This window comes from Anthonomus grandis, chromosome 17 (assembly GCF_022605725.1).
Source record: "Anthonomus grandis grandis chromosome 17, icAntGran1.3, whole genome shotgun sequence".
NCBI classification, from domain to species: domain Eukaryota; kingdom Metazoa; phylum Arthropoda; class Insecta; order Coleoptera; family Curculionidae; genus Anthonomus; species Anthonomus grandis.
The window spans coordinates 19,919,392-19,936,612 of NC_065562.1; the positions used below are offsets into that span (position 1 = coordinate 19,919,392).

General features: G+C 35.5%; 2 protein-coding genes across 5 annotated transcripts; both read left to right on the forward strand.

Annotated features, from left to right (window-relative positions):
* The first annotated feature begins 17 nt into the window (after positions 1 to 17).
* Positions 18 to 8,562, forward strand: LOC126746057 (GATOR complex protein MIOS). The gene is made up of 13 exons (XM_050454154.1): positions 18 to 185; positions 236 to 433; positions 482 to 778; positions 833 to 1,022; positions 1,074 to 1,285; positions 1,341 to 1,519; positions 2,979 to 3,238; positions 3,294 to 3,642; positions 7,523 to 7,661; positions 7,719 to 7,854; positions 7,913 to 8,114; positions 8,176 to 8,354; positions 8,413 to 8,562. The coding sequence occupies exons 1-13, from the start codon at positions 65 to 67 to the stop codon at positions 8,486 to 8,488; spliced, it is 2,538 nt and encodes an 845-aa protein (XP_050310111.1). The 5' UTR covers positions 18 to 64; the 3' UTR covers positions 8,489 to 8,562.
* A 1,609-nt stretch (positions 8,563 to 10,171) lies between these two features.
* LOC126746534 (RISC-loading complex subunit tarbp2-like) lies at positions 10,172 to 16,930 on the forward strand. Of its 4 annotated transcripts, none has more exons than XM_050454843.1 (9): positions 10,208 to 10,302; positions 10,992 to 11,041; positions 11,164 to 11,385; positions 11,455 to 11,759; positions 11,820 to 11,979; positions 12,038 to 12,175; positions 12,413 to 12,565; positions 14,542 to 15,196; positions 15,739 to 16,930. In XM_050454843.1, the coding sequence occupies exons 2-8, from the start codon at positions 11,039 to 11,041 to the stop codon at positions 14,788 to 14,790; spliced, it is 1,230 nt and encodes a 409-aa protein (XP_050310800.1). In that variant the 5' UTR covers positions 10,208 to 10,302; positions 10,992 to 11,038; the 3' UTR covers positions 14,791 to 15,196; positions 15,739 to 16,930. The 4 variants fall into 4 exon arrangements, with proteins under 4 accessions (XP_050310802.1, XP_050310800.1, XP_050310801.1 ...); XM_050454844.1 differs by having other exon boundaries at positions 16,281 to 16,930; XM_050454845.1 differs by lacking the exon at positions 10,992 to 11,041 and having other exon boundaries at positions 10,172 to 10,302.
* The last annotated feature ends 291 nt before the right edge of the window (positions 16,931 to 17,221 follow it).

Genomic DNA, 17,221 nt, shown 5'->3' on the forward strand with positions numbered 1-17,221 from the left:
AGCGAAATACTTGACAGTTCAAAAAGTAAACAAACACCTTGAATGGAAAAATCATAACAAAAAAATGACTACGCGTTTGGAAGCCTTATGGAGCCCCATTCCGCAGCGTTTTATTATATGGGGCGGCGATACGATAACTTCGTACCAATTGGCTCCTAAGAAAGAAGCAGGGCCCGCCATAGGAGGTACAATAATCAGCATCAACATCAGCAATCAAATACTCCCCTTTTTTTAGTGTATAATGTATCAAAAACCCACGTCGGCGAGCTAATCTGCTCGGCCAGTAACCAACATCAAGTAAAATGTATGGATATATACCCGCATTCGCAAGGGGATGAAATCGTGGCCTTGGGAGGCAGCGGCGGAAAAGTCACCGTAACCTACATGGCCAAACTGGCTTGGGAGGGCAGCGGATTACCCAAGAAGGAGTTCAGTAAGTGCGGTGCCGCTTCTTTTTAACTTCATTAATTGCCACTTTTAGCGGCTAAATGCCCGAGGCCCTGTACGTCCATACACTTTAACCCTGTCGATTCCCATTTGGTCGCTGTCGGGTTTGAGAAGTATAAACCCGATAACTCCATAATGATCTTTGACATTACGCAAGTGTGTGCCAAAAGGGACCCTATAGTGGGGACCGGTGGGGCCTCGGAATCCTCCAAACCCGTATGGGAGATCGGCATGTCAGAACACTGCCAGAACTTGTCATGGTTTCATAATAACAGTAAAATATTGGCCACCGGGATGAATATGAAGTTTATTAGACTGTTTGATATCCGAGGTAAGTGTGGTTCGACATTAAAACGCCTTGTTTAAGTGACTTTCTTGTGTAAAGACTTGAATGTGGTCAGTTCGACTGTAACAAAAGCGGCCCTGGGGGTGTGCACCAACCCCAAAGATGACAAATATTTGGCCTCGTATTTTGAGAATCAAGTGTACGTGTGGGACACCAGGAATATCGAGAAACCGATACAGATCTTGCCGCAACCAAAACCAGTGTTGAAAGTCGCTTGGTGTCCTACCAAGTGAGTTTCGAGTGCAGTGTTGTCGATTGTTCATATATGAGGGAGTTTCAGGTGTAATTTGTTGACCACATTGCAAAAAGACAGCGGGACTATTAGTATTTATGACATCCAACAGCCGAGCATTGGAAACGAGGAGGTGGAACCCACGGTGATGGAACGAGTGGTCAATTTAAAATCCTTGTATCCGTTGACCTCGTTTAGTTGGCACCGGAGTGACGAGAACCGTATTTTGACCTCTAGCGGGTCAAACTCTTCGGGAAAAAGTCTGTTTTCAGGTAATCGTCCTGGGGATTTGTCAATAATTGTTTTATTTTTCAGTTGAGGTTAAGGACTACAGGGTCTATGACCGGATCACCCTTAATTTGACCCCGTACTTCGAGTTATTTTGGTCCCACGGTAAAAAAATATTAAAATGTGCAGACTTGAGGAAAGTGCAGGATGGCGAAGACATTGCGGTGAAGATTCAGAGGAGGGCCAAGGCACAGTATGGCTTGGAGGTAGATTTTGTAGTAGTGTTTTACGAAATGTTAAATATTTTTCAAAGTTGTGTAACGATTTTCTTGATTGTTGTTTTGTGTGAAAGCTGATGAGTTGCTCTACAAAAAAGGTATTTACAAGTTTTTTAGTACGTGCAATAGTTTTGGAGTTATTGAGCAGTTTTTACGGGAATTGGAAAAAATTTGATATGGTCAGAGGCTTTGCAAAAATCTAAATATCTCAAAACCTCCTTGACCGATTTTATTCATTTTTGTTGTATATGAAAGCCAATGAGTTTCTTCATAAAAAAGGCCTCTACAATTTTCCTTGTAAATGCAGTAGTTTTGGAATTATTGAGGAGTTTTTTCGTGACATAAAAAAAATTTGATGCAATCAAAGGGTTGGCAAAAGTCCAAATATCTCGAAAAGTCCTGCACCGATATTATTGATTTTGGTTTTATATGAAAGCTGATGAGTTTCTTTATTGAAAAGGTCCTTACAAGTTTTTTGGTAACTCTAATAGTTTTGGAGTTATTAAGGAGTTTTTCCGGAAATTGAAAAAAAAAATAATACAGTCAATGGCTTTACAAAAATCCAAATATCTCAAAAACCGGTGCGCCGATTTTACTGATTTTAGTTTCATATGAAAGCCCATGAGTGCCTCGACAAAAAAAGTCTTAACAAGTTTCCCCGTAACTACAGTAGTTTTAGAGTTATTGGAGAGTTTTCGCATGAATTGAAAAAAATCGAATTCTGCGCACGCTTTTACAGAAACCCTTATATCTCAAAAACTGTTGCACCGATTTTCACGATTCTAGTTTTATATGAAAGCCAATGAGTGCCTTGACAAAAAAAGTCTTTACAAGTTTCCCCGTAACTACAGTAGTTTTCGAGTTGTTGGAGAGTTTTCGCATGAATTGAAAAAAAATTGAATTCTGCGCACGCCTTTACAGAAACTCTTATATCTCAAAAACTGTTGCACCGATTTTCACGATTCTAGTTTGATATGAAAGCCAATGAGTGCCTTGACAAAAAAAGTCTTTACAAGTTTCCTCGTAACTACAGTAGTTTTGGAGTTATTGAGGACTTTTTCGGTGACTTGAAAAAAATGTTAATACTGTCAAAGGCTTTACAAAAGTCCGAATATCTCAAAAACCGTTGCACCGATTTTACTGATTTTAGTTTCATATGAAAGCCAATGAGTGCCTTGACAAAAAAAGTCTTTACAAGTTTCCCCGTAACTACAGTAGTTTTCGAGTTATTGAAGAGTTTTTGCACGAATTGAAAAAAATTGAATTCTTTACAAAATCCCAAATATCTCGACAACCCCTGCACCGATTTTACTGATTTTTCTTTTACATGAAAGCCAATGAAATTCTTTACAAAAAAGCCCTTTACAACATTCCTCTCCAATATAACTCTTTTTGAGTTACGCACATTTAAATTAGAACCACCGTTTTTTTTTTTTTTTTACAAAAGGACGAGCTATACAGGAACGCGGAAATGGTAAAAGAAGACGAGGTGCTCTCGAACGTGTGGCACTGGCTCCACTTGAGCGCCAAACTGGTCGAAGAAGGCCGCGTGGCCACGCCCTCTTTGAGCACCGCCCACAAACACCCGGGGGTCTTGTCGGTGCTGACCGGGGGCGAGACCACGGAATCCTCCCCCTCGGAGGTGAAGACCGTCTCCTGGACCGACCTGGGGCACCCCAACTGCAAGGGAAACGTCAAATTTTACATGTGGGTCCCTAAACAAAGTGTCAATAATCGTCATCGTCATTATTTGTTTCCGTAGGCGTCCGGACCGTAGCATGGCCCTCTTGTTGTGCAGTTGGCCCCTGAATAATCACCTGCAAAGCGTCGCCGCCTTCGCGGAGCACTTGGAGAGGGAGGGGGCGTACTCCAGAGCGGCCGCCCTCGCCGTGTTTAACCTTCAGGTGCCCTTGGCGATCGAGATCTTGAACAGGGCCCCCTTCGAGGCCGGTCTGGGGTACGTGGGGATCGCGTTGGCCGGATTTTCGAACGAGGACGAGAGTAACTGGAAGCGGTTCTGCGCGAGTGCGGTGAAGAAGATCGCGGATCCGTATCTGAAGGCGATGTTCAGTTTTTTGATGAGCGGCAACAATAATTACGAGTGCGTTCTGGTGAGTACGAGTTTTAGGACCTGAGGCACAAAAATGCTTGTAACTTTGGTTCTGTTTATGATAGATCAACGGTATTTAGCTTTTTATGATCTGTATACTTGGCGCTACAAGTTGGTTACTAACAAATTTTCATTTGTTTTTTTTTCTGGCATAGGCACGCCTTAGAAGTCAAAACTTTTTTTTTTGTACACATGATGCGATAGAGGTCGCCACTGTTCGTTAAATTTCGTGAAATTTATTGGGTCGATTAGAGGTTAGATGAACCTGATCTGTATAAGTTTTGGCCATTATCAGCCTACTGGAAGTATTTTTTTTTTAATATTCAAAGTGATATTCTAGCCCCTCTGGCGGTTTAACGGTACCTTTGCGGAAAAAATGACCCTAAGAAGATTTATGCGCCTCATCGAGGACTACAATTTTTATTAAGGTCACTTTTTGAAAAAATGTTTTTTTTTAGGAAAAAATCAAAAAAACCTTAAAAAATCACTTTTTTTCAGTTTTATCTCTCTTAAATTTCTATAGTGAAAAATTTTTGAAAATTTCATTTCAACTAAATAAAGCCGCGTTCTTTCCGAATAAAACGACGCATCAACCTCAACGCTATCAATTATACAGGGTGAGTAATGTTCATTTATGTATTTCTATTAAAGTCGATTTTCTCAAAACTTATGGAAAATTTTAATTTTTTTATTTTTGCAAAAGATGCTCTTTTTATAGACAAACAAAAAAGTGTTTAACACATTTTGTCGAAAAAACAACATTAAAGAAGTTATTGGCATTTTTTCGGTTTTGACCACGCCCACCCAGTGGATTAGAAATTTCGGCAATTAAAAAAAAAAATTTTTGCTATATATTAAGCGTAAAAAGGCAATGAAAAAAGTCTTATAAAAAAGTCTCTATTTCCCATAGGAAAGCCAGAAAAAATTAATTTAGTTATTTTTTAAAAAATCACTTTTTAATTTTTTTTGAAAAATCTATGGCTCTGAGGCAAATTTGACTAAGACAAAAGTTGTTTGAAATAACAAGAGTTATCATAAGAAAAAAGAATTTCGAATGTATTTCTAACACAGTGGAAGAAAATTACCAAAAAGTGTATTTCAAAAAACGCAATTTTTTCATGACCTATGAAAAATTTCAAATTTTTGATTTTTGCAAAAGATGCTCTTTTAAAAAATGAACAAAAAAGTGTTTTACACATTTTGTCGAAAAAACAACATTAAAGAAGTTATTGCCGTTTTTTCGGTTTTGACCACGCCCACCCAGTGGGTTAAAAACTTGGCCAATTAAAAATTTTTTTTTTTCTATATATTAAGCGTAAAAAGGCAATGAAAAAGTCTTATAACAAAAGTTTCTATTTCCCATAAGAAAGCCAGGAAAAATTATTTCAGGTAATTTTGAAAAAATCACTTTTTATTTTTTTTTGAAAAATGTATGAGTCTGAGACAAATATGACTAAGACAAAAGTTGTTAGAAATAACAAGAATTATCATTAAAAAAAAGAATTTTGATTGTATTTCTAATACAGTGGAAGAAAATCACCAAAAAGTGTATTTCAAAAAACGCAATTTTTTCAATACCTATGGGAAATTTCAAATTTTTGATTTTTGCAGAAGATGCTCTTTTAAAAAATGAACAAAAAAGTATTTAACACATTTTGTCAAAAAAACAACAATAAAGAAGTTATTGACGTTTTTTCGGTTTTGACCACGCCCACCCAGTGGGTTAAAAACTTGACCAATTAAAAAAAAAAACTTTTCCATATATTAAGCATAAAAAGGCAATGAAAAAAGTCTTATAACAAAAGTCTCTATTTCCCATAGGAAAGCCAGAAAAAATTAATTGAGTTAATTTTGGAAAATCCACTTTTTATTTTTTTTTGAAAATTGTATGGGTCTGAGACAAATATGACTAAGACAAAAGTTGTTTGAAATAACAAGAGTTATCATAAGAAAAAAGAATTTCGAATGTATTTCTAATACAGTGGGAAAAAATCATCAAAAAGTGTATTTCATAAAATGCAATTTTTTCAAGACCTATGAAAAATTTCAAATTTTTGATTTTTGCAGAAGATGCTCTTTTAAAAAATGAACAAAAAAGTATTTAACACATTTTGTCAAAAAAACAACAATAAAGATGTTATTGGCGTTTTTTCGGTTTTGACCACGCCCACCCAGTGGGTTAAAAACTTGACCAATTAAAAAAAAAAAGTTTTGCCATATATTAAGCATAAAAAGGCAATTAAAAAAGTCTTATAACAAAAGTTTCTATTTCCCATAGGAAAACCAGGAAAAATTCTTGAAAATTCACTTTTTAATTTTTTCTAAAAAACCTATGGGTCTAAGACAAATACGTCTAAGACAAAAGTTGTTTGAAATATCAAAAACTGCCCTTAAAAAGAAAAATGGTAATTTTATTTCCCATACAGTAGAAGAAAAACACCAAAAACCCTTTTTAAAAAAATGCAATTTTGTCAGGACCTATGGGAACTTTTTAGTCTTTTGTTTTTGGAAAAGATGCTCCTTTTGTAGACAAACAAAAAAGTGTTTTACACATTTTGTCGAAAAAACAACATTAAGGAAGTTATTGACGTTTTTTCGGTTTTGACCACGCCCACTCAGTGGGTTAAAAATTTGGCCAATTAAAAAAATTTTTTTTTGCTTTATATTAAGCATAAAAAGGCAATTAAAAAAGTCTAATAACAAAAGTCTATATTTCCCATAGGAAAGCCAGGAAAAATTAATTGAGGTAATTTTGAAAAAATCACTTTTTAATTTTTTTTTTAAAAACCTATGGGTCTGAGGCAAATATGACTGAGACAAAAGTTGTTTGAAATAGCAAGAGTTATCACAGGAAAAAAGAATTTCGAATGTATTTCTCATACAGTGGGAGAAAATCAGCAAAAAGTGAATTTCAAAAAACGCAATTTTTTCAATACCTATGGGAAATTTTAAATTTTTGATTTTTGCAAAAGATGCTTCTTTCATAGGCAAACAAAAAAGTATTTAACACATTTCATCGAAAAAACAATAATAAAGAAGTTATTGGCAATTTTTCGGTTTTTGACCACACCCGGCCAGTGGTTCAAGTTTTGGAAATTAATTGTGCGCACCCTGTGTCCCACAGACCAACTAAAACCGATTGAGCAAATGCGTCATTCATTTTACTACAACATACTAAAACCTCATTATTTCATATTTTTTACAAGTACCTTAAAGGTACACTTTTTCCCAAAAAAGTACCCCAATCAATGACTAAAGACCACCCTCGCACACTGACTTTTCCCCAAGCGGGCCATGGCCGCGTCTCCATGGCAACGAAAACGACGATTTTCGCCCCAAAAAGGCCATTTTTTAAATCGAAATTTACATACTAAAACTTATTGGAATCGGGTTGGAATTGATTTTAATCTATTACTAAGGCCTTCTACTATTTTTCTATATAATTATTATAAAGTAAAACCCCTTTTTTATGCCATAAAACGTCATCTGAAAATGGTCGATTTTGACGTCTACGCGGTAATGGCGGCCTTGTCATCGTGACGTCATAATATCGGTTTAATCATGCGACACAGTGGACCGATCTAAGGCATTTTACTGGACAAAAGTTACGATACAGTGGGTCCTAATGATGAGAAAAAAACTATTTGGCCGATTTTAATGGAATTTATTATTTGGGGTATAATTATTAATTTTTGACAGTTGAGAGAAAAAATCAATTTTCAAATTGTTATTTTGTTTTTAAACAAGTAGTTCATGGACCGTGACGCCATCATACATACGGTGACATTGACAGTGACACAAACTAATATTTATAATTTCCAATGTGTTCGTTTGTTTCCAAGATGGCCCCCTTGCCAATTACGTCGCGATTTAAATTTTAGAGAGAGACCGATATAGCGGTGGACGACAGGGTGGGGTTCGCCCTAGTGTTCCTATCGGACCACAAGCTCCTAGACTATTTGAACCGACTGAGCGGGGAGTTGTGCGAGCAGGGCAACTTGGACGGTTTATTATTAACCGGTAAATCAGGGCGAATAATTATTGTTTATTTAATTTAATTTCAATTTCAAATATCAGGTAACAGCCCCCAGGGCCTAAAGTTGTTGCAAAACTACTTGGACGACACCGCGGACATACAGTCGACCACCCTGGTGGCCGTCAGGGCGTTCCCCCACGAACTTGACTCGCCCACTGTGAAAAACTGGATCGAAAAGTAACGAAACAAATGGACTCACTTTGTTTTTTTTTTAACCCCCCCTCCCTTTTTTTAGCTACCAAGAAGTGCTGAACCGCTGGAAGTTCTGGTTCGAACGGGCCGAGTTCGACTTAATGTTGGTAAAAAACAAAAACGAGCGCCCCCCGCCCCAGATCTACATGTCGTGCACCTACTGCGGCAAAAACATCTCCGCCCACCTGAGAACGTTGAAAAACCAACAGTTTTCCCGCCTTAACGTAGCAGGAGCCACCAATAAAGTAAACAAGTGACGACGTCTGTTTTTTTTTTAATAGTCACTTGTTTTTTTTTGTTTTGTAGCTGACAGGTTGCCCCCACTGCAGGAAACCGTTGCCCCGCTGCATCATTTGTTTAATGACGATGGGAACGGTGGTGGGAGACGTGGAGGGGATCAAACCGCAATCGTTTGACAATTGGTTCACGTGGTGTCAAAGTTGTCGTCACGGGGGACATTCCAGGCACATGACCAACTGGTTCAAGTGCGTGTTTCAATTGTTTTCTTGAACTGATTGTTATTCAATATATGATGATTTTTAGGGAGCATCTGGAGTGTCCCATGGTGGGGTGTTCCTGTAAGTGTTACTCTCTGGATTACACCTCTCCGGCGAATTAGGGTTTAAGTGCTAAAAGTTCCTTAATTATTTTGTCATGTATGGAAGGATTACGATAATAAACTTTATTAATAAAGCTGCTGGTTTTTTTTGTTTAAATAAAAAACAAATTTTTGACTTTGACGCTCTATAAATCGGTAAAATCATAAACGACCCTGGATTTTTATTTTTTTAGTCAAAAGTGTATTTAATTCTCATTTCAAAAATGTATAACAACACCCCAAAAAATAATTTTTTCCCTCTTAAAAAAATTAAAAAGTCAACCGAGTCCAAACGAGAAAATTTACAATTTTTGACTTTGAAGCTGAATAACTCCTTAAAAATAAAAACGACCCTGGATTTTTATTTTTTTAGTCAAAAGTGTATTTAATACCAATTTCAAAAATGTATAACACCACCCCAAAAAATAATTTTTTCTCTCTTAAAAAAATTAAAAAGTAGATTTAATCCTAAAAAAAATTTTTACAATTTTTGACTTTGAAGCTCGATATCTCCTAAAAAACAAAAACGACCCTGGATTTTTATTTTTTTAGTCAAAAGTGTATTTAATTCTCATTTCAAAAATGTACAACACCACCCCAAAAAATAATTTTTTCCCTCTTAAAAAAATTAAAAAGTGACCCGAGTCCCAAAAAAAAATTACAATTTTTGACTTTGAGGCTCAATATCTCCTAAAAAAACAAAAACGACCCTAGATTTTTATTTTTTTAGTCAAAAGTGTATTTAACTCCAATTTCAAAAATGTATAACACTACCTAAAAAAGTATTTTTTTCTAACCTGAAAAAATTAAAAAGTCAACCAAGTCCAAAAATGAAAATTTTTAATTTTTGACTTTGAAGCCAAATATCTCCTAAAAAACAAAAACGACCCTGGATTTTTATTTTTTTAGTCAAAAGTGTATTTAATTCTCATTTCAAAAATGTATAACACCCCCTCAAAAAATAATTTTTTCCCTCTTAAGAAAATTAAAAATTGACCCGAGTCCTAAAAAAAAATTTTACATTTTTTGACTTTGAAGCTCGATATCTCCTTAAAAAACAAAAACGACCCTGGATTTTAATTTTTTTAGTCAAAAGTGTGTTTAATCTTAATTTCAAAAATGTATAACACCACCCCAAAAAATAATTTTTTCCCTCTTAAAAAAATTAAAAAGTAAATCGAGTCCTACAAAAATTTTTTACAATTTTTGACTTTGAAGCTCGATATCTCCTAAAAAACAAAAACGACCCTGGATTTTTATTTTTTTAGTCAAAAGTGTATTTAATCCCAATTTCAAAAATGTATAACACTACCTAAAAAAGTATTTTTTTCTAACGTAAAAAAATTAAAAAGTCAACCAAGTCCAAAAATGAAAATTTTTAATTTTTGACTTTGAAGCTGAATAACTCCTTAAAAACCAAAACGACCCTGGACTCTGACTTTTTCAGTCAAGTTGTCACTTTGACAGTTTAAACGTCAAACCTCTTTAGACTCGGCACAGTAAAATATGACGTATGACATGTGACATTTCACGTCCAGCAAAGCCATCTAGGAAATTTTTTGTTAATCTTACAACAGGGAATTCTAAATCAAGACACCTGGTTTTTAATAATTTTACTAAATTTAATAATAACAATAAGAAGCAATTTTCAACAAATACGTCCAAATAATCTAGGGAATTTTAAGCGGCTTGCATTGGCAACACCGCCTAGGGTCGAAACGTCGCGAGCGTGCGCTTTTACGTAAATTTTTTAACGATTTTCGGTTCGCTGGCACCGTTCGCTCGCTGTATAGTTATATCCGCGGTGGGCGAGTTTACGTTCTTACAAATTCCAGGTGAGTACCCGGGGTTTAATTAATTAATAGCCAGTCATGCTAGGGCTTATTCTAACGTTTAATTAACCGCTTTCAGGTAATTAGTTTCTGTTGAGGGTGCTTAGTTAGACCGGAAACCCACGCCGGCAAAATGGATTCCCACTGAAATTTGTTGCACTATCCCATGTTTATTTTCGGTTTGTTTGTATTGCATGCCCGTAAATTATGCGACATGTTAAAGCGAAAACTCTTTGCAATGCATGTCATGTTATAGTAATCTATTGTTGCTACCAATCAATCATTTCCTATTACACACACCTTGTCAAGGTCAACTACCTTCACTGTTTAATATTAATAAAAAAAAAACACATTTACCGTTAAATTATTATTGCAAAATGGCGCTTTGAACTAAATAAAACACCCTCCCACCCCCCTCGCTCACTGGAGCATTTAACGGCCGCCATATTGATTTCAGGGCCACCTCCATCTAAAGCACCCCCTATTGTTTATTTTAATTATGACACAAATGACATCTGTCATCAATGACAGATGTCATTTGTGTATTATTGTTGTTGTTGTTGTTGTGACGTTTCTAACCTAACTTTTTATTGTAAAATAATTAATTTAATATAAAATGATTTATTCATATAAAGTTTCTCCATTAACTACCTGTAGTGCATGTTTTAAAGCAGATTTTGTGTAAATTTTAGAATAAATCGTTCTCGACTCTTATTTGGCACGGCAGCTTAGACACAGCATGGTAAGCTTTGAACACACTATATAACTAATACTCGCCTTTTTCTCTCAAGAGGGTTATTTCCTTATGTTGCTCTTTTCTGCTACAAATACCCATTAGTAAGAAGGACATTTTTTTATTACAAGACGACAAATAAAATTCCCCCATCCAATATTCGAGTGCCGAAAGTTCTGGATCACCCGGGTTCAAACAAGCAACAGCCGCATCAACCCCCAATGTTGGCGGGGGCGCAGCCTGCCCAGGTGACCGGGCCGGTGGGGCCCCATCACCCTCGAAAAGGGAAAAACCCCAAGAACCTCAATAAGATCCAGAACGAGAGGCTCAGTTTGACCGAGGCCGCTAAACTAGTAAGATCGATTTTCTCTTGCGTATATAAACTTTCATTCGTATAAACCGCACAATCGATGCCTCGCTAGGTTTACAATGGTGACCTGAACGGCACAGGGATAAACAGTAAGACCCCGGTGTCGGTTTTGCAAGAGCTCCTGAGCCGTCGGGGGATCACCCCCAAGTACGAGCTGTTACAAATCGAGGGGGCCATTCACGAGCCCGTGTTTCGCTACAGGGTGTTTTTGAACACCGACTTCGTTGCTACCGGCACGGGAAGGTCTAAGAAGGATGCCAAGCATGCTGCTGCTAAGAATTTATTGGACTTGTTGGTGGGCAAGGTGACTTCTGAGCAGGCGAATCAGGCCAACGGGGCCCCTGGCGCCACCGATATGTGAGTGCTTTAAGGGGTTTCGGGGTGTGTGCGGTTTTTTTATACATCGATGGTTTTTAGTACTGCCCAAGTGGTTTCCCCATTCGACGATAAGGTGATGGGCAACCCTATCGGGTGGTTGCAAGAGATGTGCATGTCTCGCAGGTGGCCCCCACCATTTTATGAGATGGAGAACGAGGAGGGGTTGCCCCACGAGAGGCAGTTTACCATCGCTTGTCAGGTATTTTATTAAAAATTGTTCAAGGGGGGGGGGTGAACTTTAGGGTGTATACTTTTAGGTGTTATCCATGAGGGAAATCGGCACAGGAAAGTCTAAAAAGTTGGCAAAACGGTTTGCTGCCCACAAGATGTGGCAGGCCCTACAAGACTTACCGATGGAGGGCAACAATTTGCCCGGATTTGACAGTGACGAGGACGTAAGTAGTCTTTTGTTTTTTTAATGCTAAAATACCCTTTTTCTTTCTTTTGTTTTGACACTGTATCTGTACAAATGTGCTGGGGTATTTTTGCTGTCTTTCACGTCTGCTCTCGCTAAAGGGGAAAAATAATTGAAATGATTAAAATAAGACGACAGAATCAAAAACACTGCAGCACATTATCGTAATCGGTAAAGGTTTAATTGGATCATTTCAATTTTTTTTTTCTTTAATTAGTTGAGTGCCGGCAAGGGGGCCCTGGTGTCTCAGCGGTACTCGGGCCTGAAAGACAGCAAAATCAACAAGTTAAGCACCCAGCAGTCGCATAAAGTGTCCCAGTTTCATAAGGCCCTGAAACAGAGCGCCGGCAAGAAGTTGAATGATTTACAGGTAAATCATTTTTTTTTTGGGACTCTTTTGAAGAGGGAAAAAATTATTTTTTGTGGTGGTGTTATACATTTTTAAATTAAGAATTAAATACACTTTTGACTAAAAAAATAAAAATCCAGGGTCGTTTTTGTTTTTTAGGAGATATCGGGCTTCAAAGTCAAAAATTGTGATTTTTTTTTTAGGACTCGGGTCACTTTTTAATTTTTTTAAGAGGGAAAAAATTATTTTTTGGGGTGGTGTTGTACATTTTTGAAATGAGAATTAAATACACTTTTGACTAAAAAAATAAAAATCCAGGGTCGTTTTTGTTTTTTAGGAGATATTGAGCCTCAAAGTCAAAAATTGTAATTTTTTTTTTTAGGACTCTGGTCACTTTTTAATTTTTTTAAGAGGGAAAAAATTATTTTTTGGGGTGGTGTTGTACATTTTTGAAATGAGAATTAAATACACTTTTGACTAAAAAAATAAAAATCCAGGGTCGTTTTTGTTTTTTAGGAGATATTGAGCCTCAAAGTCAAAAATTGTAATTTTTTTTTTTAGGACTCGGGTCACTTTTTAATTTTTTTAAGAGGGAAAAAATTATTTTTTGGGGTGGTGTTGTACATTTTTGAAATGAGAATTAAATACACTTTTGACTAAAAAAATAAAAATCCAGGGTCGTTTTTGTTTTTTAGGAGATATTGAGCCTCAAAGTCAAAAATTGTAATTTTTTTTTTTAGGACTCTGGTCACTTTTTAATTTTTTTAAGAGGGAAAAAATTATTTTTTTGGGTGGTGTTGTACATTTTTAAAATGAGAATTAAATACACTTTTGACTAAAAAAATAAAAATCCAGGGTCGTTTTTGTTTTTTAGGAGATATTGAGCCTCAAAGTCAAAAATTGTAATTTTTTTTTTTAGGACTCGGGTCACTTTTTAATTTTTTTAAGAGGGAAAAAATTATTTTTTGGAGTGGTGTTATACATTTTTGAAATGAGAATTAAATACACTTTTGACTAAAAAAATAAAAATCCAGGGTCGTTTTTGTTTTTTAGGAGATATTGAGCCTCAAAGTCAAAAATTGTAATTTTTTTTTTTAGGACTCTGGTCACTTTTTAATTTTTTTAAGAGGGAAAAAATTATTTTTTTGGGTGGTGTTGTACATTTTTAAAATGAGAATTAAATACACTTTTGACTAAAAAAATAAAAATCCAGGGTCGTTTTTGTTTTTTAGGAGATATTGAGCCTCAAAGTCAAAAATTGTAATTTTTTTTTTTAGGACTCGGGTCACTTTTTAATTTTTTTAAGAGGGAAAAAATTATTTTTTGGAGTGGTGTTATACATTTTTGAAATGAGAATTAAATACACTTTTGACTAAAAAAATAAAAATCCAGGGTCGTTTTAGTTTTTTAGGAGATATTGAGCTTCAAAGTCAAAAAATGTAAAATTTTTTTTTAGGACTCGGGTCACTTTTTAATTTTTTTAAGAGGGAAAAAATTATTTTTTTGGGTGGTGTTGTACATTTTTGAAATGAGAATTAAATACACTTTTGACTAAAAAAATAAAAATCCAGGGTCGTTTTTGTTTTTTAGGAGATATTGAGCTTCAAAGTCAAAAATTGTAAAATTTTTTTTTAGGACTCGGGTCACTTTTTAATTTTTTTAAGAGGAAAAAAATTATTTTTTGGGGGGGTGTTATACATTTTTGAAATGAGAATTAAATACACTTTTGACTAAAAAAATTAAAATCCAGGGTCGTTTTTGTTTTTTAGGAGATATCGGGCTTCAAAGTCAAAAATTGTAAAATTTTTTTTTGGGACTCAATCTACTTTTTATTTTTTTTTATATAGAAAAAAACATTTTCCATGGTTGTGTGATACATTTCAAAAAACGGTATTAAAAGCGTTTTTTAATAAAAAAACAAAAACCCAAGATCACTTTTGTACCCGAGCAGTAATTCAGCTTCAAAGTGAAAAATGACAAATTCTCCCTTCCTGCAGACGGTCAATCTCTCGGCCAAAGACTTCAACTTCGTCAATTTCCTGCAAGAGATCGCCTCCGAGCAAAACTTCGAAGTCACATACGTGGACATCGAGGAAAAATCGTTGACCGGCCGTTGTCAGTGTCTCGTCCAATTGTCGACTTTACCGGTGGCCGTCTGCTTCGGCGTCGGTAAAACCCCGAAGGACGCCCAATCGAATGCCGCCCATAACGCCCTCGAGTACCTGAAGATCATGACGAAGAAGTGAAACGAGATCGGGTCGCCCCGCCGCCCCCCGATTATTGATCGACGCCCGACGACGCCACCGCCGCAGGACGCGGACTATTCGTAAACTAATAAACCGGATATTTCTCGCGAATTCCGGTTAATTCGAGGTTTTTCTTTTCGTTTTGTCCTTTTCCTAATATGGCGAAAGTCGTTAAATTTTCGGTTTTTTTTTTTTGGCCGGGTGCACTTTTTGGGTTTTCTTTGAGTTTGAGCGAGAGGAAATTGATTTTTATTTGCACCGGTTTGTGGAGCTTTTTTTTCCGATTTCAACGATACCAAACACCCTATAGTTATCTCCAATAGTTTAGGAGATATTTGCGAAAAACATTTGGTCCTTCGAGCCGGATTTTGCACTTTAAGTCGTTATATCTTGGAAACTATTCAAGGTAACTCCAAGGTGTTTGGGCTCATTTTAATCATCATAAAATTCTCTATCCAACTAGTCTAAAATCCCGATAATTAAAAAAATATATTTTTTTTAAGTGCTTGGAAAATAATTTCTATTTGCATAGGTCTATAGAGTTTTTGATTCCGGTTCCATTAATACCAAACACCCTATAGTTATCTCCAATAGTTCAGGAGATATTCACGAAAAACATTTGGTCCTTCGATCCGGATTTTGCACTTTAGTCGTCATATCTTGGAAACTATTGAAGATAACTATATAGTGTTTGGGCTCATTTTATTCAGCATAAAATTCTCTATCCAACCAGTTAAAAATCTAAACAATTTTAAAAAATATTTAATTTTCAAGTTCCTGGAATAAAATTCTCATTTGCATAAGTCAATAGAGCCTTCGTTCGTGATTCTATTAATACCAAACACTCTATATCTATCTTCAATACTTTAGGAGATATTCGCGAAAAACATTTGGTCCTTCGAGCCGGATTTTGCACTTTAAGTCCTTATATCTTGGAAGCTATTCAAGGTAACCCCAAGGTGTTTGGGCTCATTTTAATCAGTATAAAATTCTCTATCCAACTGGTTTAAAACCCTGATAATTAAAAAAATATATTTTTTTCAAGTGCTTGGAAAATAATTTTTATTTGCATAGCTCCACAGAGCTTTCTTTTCCGATTCCATTAATACCAAACACCCTATAGTTATCTCCAATAGTTCAGGAGATATTCGCGAAAAACATTTGGTCCTTCGAGCCGGATTTTGCACTGTAATCGTCATATCTTGGAAACTATTGAAGATAACTATATAGTGTTTGGGCTCATTTTATTCAGCAGAAAATTCTCTATCCAACCAGTTAAAAATCTAAACAATTAAAAAAAATATTTCATTTTCAAGTTCCTGGAATATAATTCTCATTTGCATAAGTCAATAGAGCCTTCGTTCGTGATTCTATTAATACCAAACACTCTATATCTATCTCAAATACTTCAGGAGATATTCACGAAAAACATTTGGTCCTTCGAGCCGGATTTTGCACTTTAAGTCCTCATATCTTGGAAACTATCGAAGATAACTATATAGTGTTTGGGCTCGTTTTAATCGGCTTTAAATTTCCTATTACCTTATCTCACTCTTGACCCCCTACTGTATACAGGGTGGTCACAATTTAATTTATTTCATGCTAAAAGTGCACCCGGCGGCACAAAAAAAAAACTAATAATTTACGCAACAAGCACAAAATACTGTGCGGATTTTTGTGAACAAAAGTCGGAAGGATAGCGTGTGTTTATTACAAGCTATACTTTGCATAGAATTAGTGGTTTTTTTTCAAAGATAATTAATTAATTTTGTTTTCGCGCGTTAGTAGCTTAACGGATAATAATAATAATAATAATTGTACAACCCTTAGTACAATTTATTATACGGTAATTATTAATCACCCTATCTTAGGCACTTAGTGAGTTATTATTATCGTTATAATTATTATAATATATAGTGGAGTGCCCTGCGTTGTAAAGGGAGCATTTATTTAATGCAAAGTATAGAGGTTGTACCCCCCCAATTAATTAATTAAATTAAATTAACATATATGTCAATAGACAAATTAAATTACTATCGTTAGTACCGTTTTTCAGGACCGTCCCTGTCCTTTTCTTACTAGTATTGTTAGTTATATTGATGTGTATGCTAATTAAATATATACCGCTTAAAAAAAATAATCGTTTGTTTCATTTCATTTCAATAAATCAGTTTTGAGGTCACGTCACAATGACAGTTGGCAACACTTCGTTGACTTTGACGTTTTTTATAATTATATTCAACTAAAAATAGTAACTTGGCAACCCTGGCGCACTGTCATAGTGACAGTTGATGCATATCTAACCTTAAAATAGAACATTGCATTTGACAATATTGCGTTGACATTGACATTTCTTGAATTGACATCGTAACCTTAATTAAATACAACCGACACTTTTAACTGCTTTTATACTATTTATCATCAAAATATT

Bases quoted from the DNA above. Each gene is read 5' to 3' on its own strand.
- LOC126746057 (XM_050454154.1), top strand. From the start codon at position 65: ATGACTACGCGTTTGGAAGCCTTATGGAGCCCCATTCCGCAGCGTTTT. The intron at 1,023-1,073 runs GTGAGTTTCGAG...AGGGAGTTTCAG, and splicing joins GTCGCTTGGTGTCCTACCAA to GTGTAATTTGTTGACCACAT. The intron at 1,520-2,978 runs GTAGATTTTGTA...TTTTTACAAAAG, and splicing joins AGGCACAGTATGGCTTGGAG to GACGAGCTATACAGGAACGC.
- LOC126746534 (XM_050454843.1), top strand. The intron at 11,386-11,454 runs GTAAGATCGATT...ATGCCTCGCTAG, and splicing joins TGACCGAGGCCGCTAAACTA to GTTTACAATGGTGACCTGAA. The intron at 11,980-12,037 runs GTATTTTATTAA...GTATACTTTTAG, and splicing joins AGTTTACCATCGCTTGTCAG to GTGTTATCCATGAGGGAAAT.